The sequence below is a fragment of the Scleropages formosus genome, chromosome 19 (genome assembly GCF_900964775.1).
Source record: "Scleropages formosus chromosome 19, fSclFor1.1, whole genome shotgun sequence".
Lineage (NCBI taxonomy): Eukaryota > Metazoa > Chordata > Actinopteri > Osteoglossiformes > Osteoglossidae > Scleropages > Scleropages formosus.
In genome coordinates, this window is record NC_041824.1 from 15,871,353 (window position 1) to 15,885,793 (window position 14,441).

Below are 14,441 nucleotides of genomic sequence, written 5' to 3' on the forward strand. Positions count from 1 at the left end.
ACATTACAATAATTAATAAAACAGGACAACAGGCACAATAACGGGCAGTTCAACACCAACCAGCATGCAAGTTCAGTCCCTGGGTGCTGAGGAGTCTGATGGCTTGAGGGAAGAAACTGTTATGCAGCCTGGCTATGAGGGCCCAAATGCTACGGTACCTTTTACCAGACGCTTTTCTCCAAAGCTACGTACATCTCTCAGGAAATACAATGTGTACGTTACTTGTGTATAACTCTTGAGTAATGTATTATTGCTCATATTTTTGGTCCCCCAATATCTGACACATTTCTATGGCCCTAATGCCACTAATTTTCATTCCTGTTTAAATAAAGTTATTAATAGAATAATTGGTACTTAATAAGAATAAATATTTGGTATGACTGGATAATTTTGATGTTTGTTGTGTTACTTCTTTATAACTTTTGATACAAGTTGATTATTTTAGATTCATTCTTTTTAATGCATTTATCATGAGATGTATCACACAAAATGACATAATATAGAACAAGCAGTGCATTCAAAACTATATTTTAAAAATTAGATATTAAAATCTGTTTTTTACCCTACTAGTTATGAACGACTCTCAAATTGCTAAAAACTAATTCCCAGATAGAATTAGAATTACAGGTTGCTATTTGAGAATGTGTAATCTGACATCATGGAACTCCTTGTTCGTATTTAATAGGAAAAGGCCGACAGCTGTCCCGAACACTAGGGAACATTACATTATTGTACGTAGATGCTGAAGACAACGTCCTCATCCGGCGCACTCAGTCTGACGGAGACTCTTTAGAGACGGTCCCTTATCCTGTCCAGGCTGCTGGCGAAGGTCACTACTCGTCTGACTCTTCAGCGATGGTCCCTTACACTTTCCGCGCACCGGGCTTGGGCTCCACTTAGAGTAACTCTTAGGAGACGGTCCCTTATTCTGCATTGGCAGCAGACTAGCAGTAGACGTGCAGCGGCTCTTTAGCGACGGTCCCTCACCCTGCCCAGGCAGCAGGCTGTGTCTCGACGCGCGCTCCGTGTGTATAATGTGAGTGCGTGCGGCACCAGTGACACTGCCCCATTGGACTGAGACTGAGGAATACACAGCACACATCTCTCTTTCGCCTCGCGATCTCGGGCAATGAAATATACAAGCTGAAAACGAAGGAGGAATAAAACCCCAAAAATGACGGTAGATTTTGAAGAATGTATCAAGGATTCGCCCAGATTTAGGTAAGGACATGAATGTTTTTTCCCCGAACTGCTGTGTGCTGCTTGTTGAATCACCTCGGATTTGCATTCATCATGAGCATCGCCCGCACATCTCGTGTCCTTTTTCACTTGGTCCGATAAGTTTAAGTAGCAACAGCATGCCATTAAACTCCCATAAATTGCCCATTTTTTCAAGTTTCCTTGCCGCGCACGGATGGATGGCATCCATCCGATCGGGCTATAATTTTCTTGACTCAGATTTTTCCCCTAAGAATTGTTTGCAGTAATAATTACTGGTAACTATAATTCTGCTCATTTGTCGTGATCTATCATCTAGTTACCTAAATATGTCTTTTACATGTCATGTATCACACGTTAAGAAAATCAGATCTGGACGTTCAGCTTTCTGGACATTGTTGAATGAATGGTGAGCGCTGTGTGGATGAGGGGACATTTTCTCCCTGATTTACGACCAAAGATCCCAGAAGACAGCGATCCGTGTGAGCGAGTAGCGCCGCGTGTCAATTTGTCGTCCATTCCCAGGGCCGTCTGTCCTCCCAGCGCGTCTGCAGCGGTCGCGTTCCTTTTTGGCTCGAGCGCGTGCGTTCACGCGCAATTCGTTCGTCCGAGCGACGCTCGAGAGCGGGGAACGGGGAGCGGCGCGCGCGCGCGGCTGTCTGAGGAGACGGAGTGTATGGCGACCGTCTCGCGCTGTGGCGCGCAGCTGCTCGAGTCACTTCAGGGGTTCGGTGCGTTTGTACACGGTGGGAATGCCGCTAAAACGACACGTTTACCACGAAATGTATTTTATTCGTTCACGGAGGGAGGGGTTTGCCTGGAAAACAAACAAAAAACTTCGCTTATTTCGCCATAAAACGTCAGTTTTATTCAGCTTCTGCCTCTGCTGGAGGCCCTCCAGCGGAGGACCGTGTCCACTTTCGGAGCCGCTGTCCACGCTGGCCGTGCTCAGAAAGCCCTTGTGACTGACGAAAGGCCCACTTTAAGGAGGACACTCTGCCTTGGTAAAGACAAAAACCGACGGAAATGACTGCAGCTGGACATTAATTTGGATATTAATCCCAGGTGAGATGTGTCCATCACTTCATAAGTTCATTCTGTTCGCCAGCCCAGTTCCCACATCCTGAGGAGTCATATCCCCAAAACCAAATTGTCCCAGATTTCATGAAAGGGTTAATTGCAGTTTAGCATGTTTTACCACCCGGTATCAATATACTTTGAATTATTCCTGAAATGTTACTTCGTGATGACTTCAGCTGTGGGTGATGGCACTGTGTGGAGCTCCCTCCCATATTATTCCATATTTCCCACATTACATAACTGAACTCGTTATATTTCCTGATATACAGCCTAGAGATGGAGTTCTTCAAAGCAAAGGGAAAATCACAATATTAATAGCCTTTGTTAAGCTGACACTTTCCTCCAAGTGGCTTACAAGTTACATTATCAGCTTTAGAGTGATTTACACATTTATACAGCTGGGTGTTGTGTGAATTCAGGGTAAGTACCTTGATCAAGGGTACTAAAGCAGGAAGGGGGATTTGAACCAGCAACCTTCAGATTTGAGAGTGGCAGCTCTAAATGCTACAGTATATGCTTACCCAATAGTACATGCCAAAATTCTAGACTGTCCTGCACATTGTCAAGTCTGTATGAGCATATGATCATGATGTCTCTTTAGTTGATCAAATTTACCATGCTTTTCACTTTTTCTTCAAGTCACTTTTCACTAATGGACCGGGGGAGACATACTGAAATGGAATGGGCCAGAACTGGACATTTGCTGGTCAGAGGCCATAACCTTCCACGCAATTACAGAAAACTTCCTCTAACATGGAAGTTGGACAGACCATGCAGTGTGTTCAACAGCTTAAAAAGGGCTGAAAGACTTCGCTAGCATGAATTTTTTTTCTTTATTGTAGTATACATTATTTTATAAATGCTCATAATTTTATATATATGTACATTTACATTTATAGGTTTAGGAGATGCTTTTCTCCAAAGTGACATGTAGTGATTATTAACTAGTACTTAGGTGGCACCTTTTATCCAAGGTGACTTGCAGTGCTTCCAAGAATGAACTCCGTACCATTAGTCACACATTTATGTAGCTGATCAATGTAGGACATAAATACTGTATTTATGCTAGTATTTGTAATGTCTTGCATTTCCACTTTGTTAGCTGCAGTATTGCTACATTCCTTCCCAGCCAACATGTTGGGCTGAGACATTTTTTAACGAGGTACTTCAGACAGCCTCAGAAAATATGGTCTGTGAGGTCCCACACACCACCACTTCACAGCCCTGCATGGACTCGTACCGCACCAGGGGTTGGGTAAACAGAGACATTCCACACACCCACTTCCTTTTTGCAGAACCAGCTTCCGCCCCCTTTGCCTACTCCACGGAGCTGTCCGCATGTCCTCGTATCCATAGTTGTCCGCTGTCACCACACAGGGACGTGTGTGACAGTCTGCCATTGTAGGTCACTGGACCTGACAGTGGGACCGCACTGGCTGCCATGTGCGCCTGTGTCAGACTGCAGGAAACGGCTGGTGAAGGGTACTTACCGGAGCTTTCCTCCATGTTTATGTGTGAGGTTGCGGGCCTGTGGGCTATAGACCACTGACTTACATCCATCCCCAGAGGCTCTTGACCAAGATGTTTCATCTATCTTTTTTTTTTCCCAGAAGATAAAACTGCTCTTTGTCATCTCACACTTGAATGCATTTTTAATTTTCTCATTTTTTTTGAGCTCTCCTTGAACAATGTGTGTATGTAGTCCCTAACCTATTAAGCAAGTCGAAAGAGGAATGAGGAGAGATCATGCTGGAGAGTGTTTAAATTGTTTTCTCTCTGGAACTGATTTGTCGCATACTTCATCCTGTGTAGATGTGATATTTATTGGAAACTCAATTAATACCTAATAACACTTTAAACACCATATAAAATTAAATGGCATTAACTAAAACCAATATACTGCATACCAGTCTTAGCATTATGAAATTTTTTCCCCTTCATGTGTGACTCACCTATAACACACACACTGAAACCACTTGTTCCAAGGAGGGTCGCAACAAGCCAGAGCCTAACCCAGAAACACAGGGCACAAGGCTGTAGGGGGAAGGGACTCACCCAGGACACCAGTCCACCACAAGGCACCCCAAGCAGTACTTGAACCCCAGACCCACCAGAGAGCAGGCACAGACCAAACCCACTGCACCACCACACCCAACTCATCTATAAGTAGAATGAAAATAAAGCTGACTTTGATTTTAAATGTTCAAGTTTTGACTTTCAAAGCTACAAACATGTTTTTCACTAATTTATTAATTTTTAATTGTAATTTCTTCACTTGACTATTTTCAAACGAGTGAGCATGACTTGCACTTCCTTGTCCAGCTGTTAGTTGGCATTAAAACATACCAAAAGAACTGTGGAACTGGGTTATCTTGCTTCCACAGTGTTTACAGCATGTCTGGTGTTCCTGACTACTGGTTATCAATAGGAAAATGTGAAGCATTGTAAATGTTCGCAGTATAAATCAGCTAACAGCTGGGGTTGAAGAGGAACTTCATGGAGACAGTGGACTATTCACTCATTTTAAATTAATTGTAATTTTAATGTAGCTCAGCATTAATAAGTATGTTGTCCTAGGGCATTTTTTGCTTATTATCTATAACTGAGTTATTCAGAACCTACCCAGTGAATAAATCAAGGCTTGCCTGTATTATTATGCTTTTATTTCCATTTTATAGGAGCTAACAAATGTTTCACATGCTTATGATCAGTCAATAATCAATCAGCATTAAGTGGGTTGATTTGGGCATGTTATTTTTTTAATTTTTACACCCTTTAAATTTACATTTACATTTATTCATTTAGCAGACGCTCTTCTCCAAATCGACGTACATCTCAGAGAAAATACAATTTGTGCATTACGTTAGGAGAAAGAGACATAGTTGCAGACATTTGATTCTTAAGTAAACCTAGTTTGTTTCTTTCCACTTTATGCACTGATGTTCATCGCCAGAGTAGGTGCATAAAACTCAGGATAGACAAATCCTGATCACGTTCCTGTATTTTTTTAAAAGGGTACACAAACATTTACATACAATACAGGAATAGAGGCTTATCTGGGCATGATCATAAAGTTACGGTGCATGAACATTTACACCATACATGAACTTGAGAGGTCATGGGCAAAGTGAGTCTGGAAAAGGTGAGTTTTCAGACCCTTCTTGAATGTAGACAGAGTTTCAGCAGTTCTGAGTAAGAGGGGGAAGTCATTCCACCAAAACGGAGCCAGAACTGAGAACCTCCACGCTTTACCTTTCGTGCACGGGACCACCAAGCAAGTGAGCAAATGAGCAAAGTGGTCTGGTTGGAATGTAGCGGTTGATCATGCCTGGTAAATAGCTGGGAGCAGTTATATTGATGCATTCGCAGGCAATAACCAGGGTCTTGAATTTGATGATTTAACTTAATTAAATGAGACTTAATGCTGTTTCAAGTTAGTAAAAGATAATAAAATAAATGTCTTTGACACAGTGCCATCCCATCCATGGTGTTTTGTGCCTCACACTCTGTATTTCAGGGATAGTTTCTGGATCACCACAGCCCTCTTTAGAATGAGTGGTTGATGGAAATTAATTAAACATTTCCTGGGACTTCTATTTATTTAATTCATTATAGCTTTATCTGAGGCTTTTACAGAAACTAACCCATAAATAATACTAACCCATAAGCTGTTTGTTGTCTTAAGCTTTTGTTTATTCTGATATACTGGTTGATGCTGGGTGGTTACGAACAAATCAATTTACGAGCAGAATTCCAGCCCCAATTGTGTTTGTAAATTCAGGAGCCAGTGCATTCAGTGTAGCACCTTGAGAAAGAGACCTAGAATAAGCTGTCAGATTTGCAGCCTTTCTCATGATAGCCAGACTAACTGTGGCAGGCAACAGTGAAAAGGTACGTTATGAATATTGGCCTGAAGGATAACAAAGGATAACAATGGAGCGCTTGGTCACAGATTTAAAAGCATCACAGCAGGCAGGTGTGAGCTGGAGGTAACGGACAAGGGCAGATTTTGGACAAGGAGTGCGGTGACTCAGCTCAAGTCATGTGCATCTTCTTTTTGTTTGTTTCTACTCCTCCACGCTCCAGCTTCTTGCATGACCCCATCCCCGTCCCCCTCCACAGGCTCTTGCATGGGTGCTGTCACACCTTGTTATATCGCTTTGTGTTCACAGAATCAACCCTGTCCCCGCACGCTGTGGCACCCTGCCAGCACAATCACAGCATTAACATGTGGCCGCAAACACAAAGGAGTGCAGTTCGAGTCCTGTAAACCAGTGCTAGTTCTTTCAGGAGGGACATGCTGACTTGTCTTGTGCAAGTGCGCCTTTATTGTGGAGTTTGAATGTTCTCCTCATGAATGACAAGGGAGTTTACTGCAGTGTATCTAGCATTGTAAGTCATAGTATTGTAGTTAATGATCGCTGCTTTGGAGAAAAACATCTGCTAAAGGAGCTTGCATTGCAACTTGCAACTCAGAAACATCTCAGCATATCAGTTACTCTTAGGGCTCTATCCATTACTGTTGAGGGCCTGATGTCTTTGATGAAAAACGGTGCTACACCAGTTAGCCGCTCAGCCACCCCACTTTGGCATCATCCCCCATCCTCCTGAGCCTTTTCCAAAAAATGTGTTTGTCAGAATTGATAAACAAGTCAGGCCAAGATTTACTAGAAACTGTTTCAGTGCCTCAGTGCCAGAAGTTTTTTGTTTTCAGTGCAAGGACCCAGAAGATTGTCAGGAGCAGGATTTAAATACACCCGTTTGCCAGCAAACTCCAGACTGCTGTTTATTCCTGTTGCCCAGACTGTTGTTATATGGAAGAATATAAATGACCAACTAACCTTCATTGTTAACGTTTTTTCTCAAGCAACCAGAAAGTTCAATGAGCTTATTACTGCCGGTGCGTCATGTGAAAGCGAATTCTGCGTCTCAGGGAGGAGCCCGTTGGACTGGTTAAGCGAAATCTCTGCAAGCCTACATTGCGCAATCCCTGCTGAGCTCCAGGAGCCAGTGTTTTTTCATGTTCTCCATGGCGACCGAAAAACCAAGTCGCTGTTTCCACCACCCCGCTCGGGAAGAGGTGGGTTCGTGACCTGCGAGGTTCGACATCTGTATTTAACGAATGATCCTCCTTGATTGTCACACCGGAATGCACTTGTTTATGTTTCTGTTACAGGGGCCACATGTTTTATGTGGACCACATGTTTCTTTTTTTTTTCCTCCCACCATGCAGTTAAGGCCAGATGCTTGGATGTGTGTGCTGAATGCCATGGTTTCTTCTTTGAATCTGATTTCATTCAGAAATATTCACTCTTGAGAGTGCTTTTCTGAATCATCTGTCTTCTCTAAACATGTGAGGTTCCACCATCATCTTCTCCATGTATTTTTAAATATATCACTGTCCTGTGTTGTCTTTTGGCATCTACACCCGCATACTGTTTAGGTCATGTCTTGAACTGCTGGCTGTGGTTTTTTTGCAGTCACCACTGCAAAACTCACATACTGTGCTCCCACACTGACTGAGTCATAGAAATATACAGAGCTGCTGGAGTGGGTTCGACATGGGGAGGGATGCATCAATCACACTGTCTTTCCTTCCCACTCAGTGAAGGTAGGTGGTGAACAGTTTACTTAACATACCTGTCAATCCTTCGAGATTGAGAGAGGCACCTCCTGGGGCAATTACTCAGGAATCCTCCTTTACAGATAACGCTGTGGGTCACCAGCTTAGACCTGGATCCATATGGGTTTGTTGATGTTGATGTTGCTGTTGCTGCGACACCTTTGGAGTGCTTGAGGTTATGAAGCACTAGGGCTGAAGGAGACTTAACTAATGTGTGGATGGAAACAAGAGGCTAATTTGAATCTTTTTTGTTGGGGTACTTTTTCCTTATTATTTACTTACTTAGCTAACACTTTTCTCCTGAGCAAACTGCCATGATAAGCTACTTACAATGATCTGTCAGTTCAAATAGCTGGGTAATTTCTACTGCAACAATTAAGAGTAAGTACCTGGATCAAGGGTACTACAGCAGGGGGTGAGATTTAAACCTGGATCCTTTAAGTGCAAAGGCAGCAGCTCTAACGACAATTCCACCTGGTGCCCCTGAGTAAAGCCACACTTGAAAATGATGTACAGAATATCCATCGACTGCTGTGTTGCTCAATATTCAGTTGTGTTTCGCTGTCTGCAGAAAGTATCACAGGAATTCTTTCCTAATCATGATCCATATATTCCCCTCAAGGGCTTTTCTTGTTATTTCCATAAGGATAATTCAGTTACTCTCAACATATTCCAGAGCAGCAACGTTCTTTGAAATGAACCTTTTTCCGAGCTATGCGAAGAACTGGACTGGGAAGTGTCATTCTCACTTTCCCACTGAATTTGAAGCTGCTAACTTGCTTTTCACAGTGACTTTTTCCATCTTTAAAGAGCATTTTTCTGTGAAACGCTATGTATCAGTAATTGTTATTTTCTACTGGATCTTATACACATTTTTTACAGTCTCGCTGATTTTTATTTTTAACAACAGGGTTACCCCAAAGTAGATGAGTTTAAATATTTAATTTAAGTAACTGCAAATATGTTCCGCATACATGTTTTTGTTACTGACTGAGAAGTATACAGATAAACTTTGTTCAAAGGCCACTCCATGCCATAAAAATTTCTTCTTGTAAAACAAACCAACATTTACAAAAAATCTGTGATTTGAATTTAAAGAAGCAAAAAAATTAATGTATGCAAGAACTTGTAGATTCACAAAAGACACATCTGTGTAACCTGTGGTACAATGTGGGGATAACATGATCTGACTCATAAAAAGACACGGTGGAATGACCAGGGGCCCAGAGGTGTGGATCTCACAGGCCTCCAGTTTCAATGGTTTTCAGTCCAGTTGAAATCGTAACTGTTCAGCCTTGACTGAGACTTCAGTTGAATCTGTCACTCAGTTCAAATCACAGTATACAGCATCCAGAAATCAGGAAGGCTCTGTAATTTGTCTGTATTTCTATATATTTCTAAAGGTTTCCTCCCTTAATATGACTAGTAAACTTAGTTGAAATTAGTAATGTTTGCATCATTGTTCTCATGCCTGCTACCTAAACTAAATAAAATTCCGGTTTATTCTTTTCTATTTTCACAAAGCAAATGAAGAGAAACATTCTTAGCATAAATGCACTCACAACAGTCATCCATCCATTTCCAATAACCACTTGTGCAGAGTTGTGGTGGTCGGAAGCCTATCCCAGAGCGTGAGACAAGGTACACCGTGGACAGCACGCCAGTCCATCACAGGGCAGTCACCCACATACACAAAGAGACACACACTACAAGAAAGTTAGAGTAACCAGTTCACCTCAAAAGCATAACTTTGTACTGTGGGAGGAAACCAACACAGTCGCCACACAGACTGCCAGCCAATGTCAATAACCACTTGTCCTGAGCAGGGGAATGGTGAGCCAGAGCCTATCCCACAAACACAGAGCACAGAGCACAAGGCTGAAGGGAGAGGGTAAACACCCTGGGTGGAACACCAGTCCATCAGAAGGCTCCCCAAGCAGAGCTCAAACCCCAGCCCCACCACACCACAGGTACTGGCCACACTCACTGTGCCACCACATCCCCCTACACAAAGTCTGACCGATTCTAACTCATATCCAAACAGGGCAAGAGCTGTAAGGCACCTGCTGTGCAACCGCACGGGTGTTGGAGAGTGACTTTTCTAAAAGTTAGTTTGGTTTAATGCATTTTAAAAAGGTGTTTTCATTTTGCACTTTCCGTTGTGATTTTAACTGTGCGACACATTTAGTCAAATCCCAAGCGGTAGTAAATAATAAAGAATAGAAACCTGTGTAACTTGTGGCATGAGAGGACTAGGGTTCCCCACCCTTAGGCTGGATTTCTGCTCTGGGTGAGCTTTGGGAAAGTTGTTGAACTTGCCCGCTCATATCTCATAAAAGTCATATGAAAACCCAGCATCCAAATCCTCATGAGGTTGAAAGTCTTTTTGCACTTCTCTGTGAAGTTCACACTGTGGTGTTCGCCTCATCTGTGTGCATCAGGAACAGGAATGTGACCTTTCATCTCTGTGGTGCTGAAACTTAAACTTATATGACCTTATTCATGTTACCTTGGTCGTAATAACATAAGGTTCCAGGTTCATCCTTTCTGATCTACCTTTGGCTTAAATTGTTTTTTTCTAGGGGGTGTGGTGGCGCAGTGGGTTCGACCACAGTCCTGCTCTCCGGTGGGTCTGGGGTTTGAGTCCTGCTTGGGGTGCCTTGCAACGGACTGGCGTCCTGTCCTGGGTGTGTCCCCTCCCCCTCTAGCCTTATGCCCTGTGTTGCTGGGTTAGGCTCCTGCTCCCTGCAACCTCGTATGGGACAAGCGGTTCTGAAAGAGTGTGTGTGTGTGTGTGTGTGTGTGTGTGTGTGTGTGTGTGTGTGTGTGTGTGTGTGTATAATACCCAAAACACAGGAAAACCATTTAAATCTCAACTGTTTAAGCACAGGTATTTATGAATGTTATTGTCTAATTAAGTGTTTATCAGTGGTCTCTCATTGTGGGTGCTCTTCCTGCTGGTTGTGAAGCCCTTTGTTTCGGATTTCACCATCACACTGGAACTGTCCATGAGCTCAGCACTCGGAAGTGAAAATGTACGTGATGCAAAGCAGACAAGAGGAAATTGTTGACTTTACCTGTCTGGCCTTTTGAAAGAGCCCAGGTCCCTCTTTACGTTTAATGTCAGTGAATGGTTCTAACACTGCTAGTGAGAGATTTGACATAAAATCACTGAATATTTCCTCTATTATCCTTGATCATGGGGCATAAATCTGCTGACTCTCACAAAGACAATTTGTTTATTTTTAGCAGGCACGATATGTAGTGGTACCACACATGTTTGATGTAAAGCTTCTTTTTTTCTTCATATCGGGCTTATACCATATATATACTGTGCATATATATATATATATATATATATAAAGCAACTTTATATGTCATTACAGTTTGTGTAACCATGAATTGTGCAATCTATGTGTCTATGTTTCTGTGAAGATAGCCAATTCATGCAGATATCTGCAGTCCCTGGCCAATTAAATGTAAGGAGTGTTAAAAAAAAAAAAAAAATCAGAGTATTTTCTACATGTCTGCTTTCAAAAAAGCAAGTTCATGAGTGATTTGTACAGACAAGTCTCCTGGAAGTTCTGGGAATCTCCCAGAAACCAGCGTCTCCTCCATGACTCCAGGAAGTGATCCATAATATACTGGAAATTGGCCCCTCCCCAAAATATTTCCCCAGTCCAGCAAGTCACCAGAAAGTTATATAATGTAACAGCGATTTCTTTGAAGGGTTACGCCCTGCCCCCCCACAGTGTGCAAGTAAAATTGAAAGAAATTTTCCCAAGTTGCTATATGTGAAATATATAAATGCATGTGTTAGCCCTTGATGGGGAAGAAGGGGGTAGTGTACCATATGTAAAGTAGAGATCCCTTGGGAAGAAGTTTGGGAGTCACTGGTCTAAACCATTCTGCACATAGGAGATCTGAGAAAAAAATCTTCTGCGAATTGCTCAATGGTCAGTGCGACCCTCTAGCTTCCTCAGCTACCAACTTGAAGCGAGACATGAATGACTCCGGTTTTTTTTGGTCAGCGCGGTGATGAGGCAGTGCAGAGCACATCTGCCTTGCCTGTTTACCGTCTCGGACCACGCGCCACACCCTGACCGCCGGCCCGCATCTTCCTCAATCTGCCGGGAGAATGCGGCCATTGTTGGCAGAACCTCGTGTTTGGAGGAGATACTGGCCCCTTTCATAGGCATGATCCTGGCCCTCGGGCAAGCCCAGTGTGTTCTGCTTCCCTCGCAGGCAGCTGGACAGTCGGAAGAGCGCTCACTTCAGGAACCGTCAGTGAGTCATGATCGGAAAAGGGGGGGGGGGTGGGGCTGGACGATGGTGGGGAGATCTGCCTCATTTGCTCTTTGTGTCAAAGAGCCAGTACTTGCCATTCTAGTCAGACATCATCTTATTAACAGCAGGGACATCTTTCCGTTACCCTGATGAGTGTCCCGTACAAAGCATGCGGCAACCCCTCCTTCTCCAACACGGCTTGAATAGCAGCCATTCATTGTCGAAGCAGCAACTCTAATCTATCTTCCTGTGCAGCGGCACCGCCCAGCCCTTTTCAGGTATGAGATGTAGCGAGAATGTAATTCCCCCTCGGCTGCAGGTACACGGCCTCGTACGGGTAGGGCCCACACCCGTGGCAATCGCAGACGCGGCGCCAGACGCCAAACCCACAGTGCTCCTAACCATCCAAATCCTCAGTCAGCAGTTTGCGCAACACACTTTTCCAAAATCTCCAGTCGTAGTCAGCAAAGGTCAACCTTGAAGAAACTCGAGTAGATCTAGATTAGCAAAGTCTGTCAGTCCTTTCTTATCATTTCTCCTTATCGCACGTGGATGGATTCTACTAGTTGCAGCACTTCTGTTTGCGCTGCTGTGTATCATAGAAGGGTCAGTGTCTCCCGCTACACATGAATTGTCACGCAGCCATGTTTGGGTGATGCGGTTCTAATTTGAGACGGGAACGTGAACTGAAATCAAGAAAGGTTGTTCGCCGGACAGGAGCTTTTCGGCTTCCAGACACCGCATGGGGTTGGATGCATGAGGAAGCATTCATCTTTCGATATAGACATCATGCAAATCACCCTGGGATCTGGTTGTACAGTGAACCCGGGTCTTAACGAGCAAAAGAAATCCATTATGAACAGGTTTCATTTCGCAGTGTGCGTCCGTGCTTGTATAAGTTTACGGATTAACCGCGCATTCAAAAGTTGATTAAACCGAATTAATACATCAACTATTAATAGCACTGGAAATGTCGGGTTTGCTGTTCCTGCCTCGTGCGGTTTTTACTCTAGTAGAGGAGGTATGAAATAATATACCATGCTGTGCCCCCCTTTTGAAATTCGGATTACTTTTAACTTGGGTTATGATGCCCTTTAAAGATGATCCCTCTGCCGCTAATGCCCAAGTACCACAGTAAAACTGAATGCATTCCGCGGCTATAGAGTTTAAACTTAATCCTGGAGGGAATTGTTTTTCGATGGAGCGCTCCTGTCACCATCGTTATTTAATGAACGCTCTCTCTGTACCCGCAAATTAATAGCGTGGCAGGAATTTGCTGCGGTGACGAACCAGTCACCAGGTTTTGGATTGCGGTCACAGAAGTGTGCGCACTTTCGAACAACACTGATTTTTCTCCCCCCTTTCTAAGCTCTTCGGCATATTGTGCAGGAATGTGGATAGATCGCGGTGGCCCTGATGTTGCATCCAGTTATTTTCACGTACGTTTGATACGTTCTCACCCGGATGCTGTCGCACGCATTTCTTTAGACCTCTGTCGTGGCCTGGGAGTCTTGGCGGCGTCACTTTGAGGTCATCGCATGGGGGCCGCTATTGTCCCCTCGCAGCATGTGACCCCGAGGTTATTTCCGCTGTACTGTTGGTCACGGCAGCCAGTTCTGTCCTAGTTGACCTTGCTTCGAAAATGGGGAAAAGAACACCATCCACACTTGAACCAAGTTCCTGTTTAGCAGTAGATTCCAAACCTGCACAAAAATGCAAGCTGATGGTGGATATCAAAGGTGAACTAAAGTCCGATTCAGTTTTTCAGCCTTTTGATAACATTAAGAAGCTCACCAGAGTAATGTTGATGAAATGCACCCATTGTATTTTTCTCTGAGATTCACACTGCTGCTAAATGAACAAAATGTAAACGTAAAAGTAATTCTCCAGCAGAGGTGCTATAAAAACCCAGGACGCTCGGCTGGATGACGGTCTTGAAGATGTTCAGGTGCCAGTGATCATCATGTCTTTAATGAGAGGGATTAAGTGAGCACTTTGACCTGTTTGGTAACCCGGGATTAGCCCACATAACAGTTTGCCCTGTGTCCGATCCCAGACGTTAAACTGCGTCATCTAAACAAGAGGAGGTCTTCCTTTTATGGAATCTGAAGCAAAAACAAGATGGTAATGGCCTCTTAGCCTTCTGTAAGAGCTCCAGGAAGACTGCCGCATTTTCCTCCCTGCACGCAAAGCTCCTCTTTTCTTTTCTTTTCTTTTCTTTTCTCTATGTTAA

At 43.6% G+C, this 14,441-nt stretch overlaps 1 protein-coding gene across 5 annotated transcripts in view; it reads left to right on the top strand.

The window, feature by feature from the left end:
• The first annotated feature begins 968 nt into the window (after nt 1–968).
• The window catches only part of acap3a (ArfGAP with coiled-coil, ankyrin repeat and PH domains 3a), a 103,557-nt gene continuing 90,084 nt past the window's right edge, over nt 969–14,441 (top strand). For 4 of the 5 annotated variants that reach the window (XM_029246123.1, XM_029246124.1, XM_029246125.1 and 1 more), the window contains exon 1: nt 969–1,221. In XM_029246123.1, coding sequence (XP_029101956.1) covers nt 1,175–1,221 — 47 coding nt within the window. In that variant the 5' untranslated portion in view covers nt 969–1,174. The remainder of the gene's footprint in view (nt 1,222–14,441) is intronic. The other variant, XM_029246127.1, reaches the window with a different exon arrangement.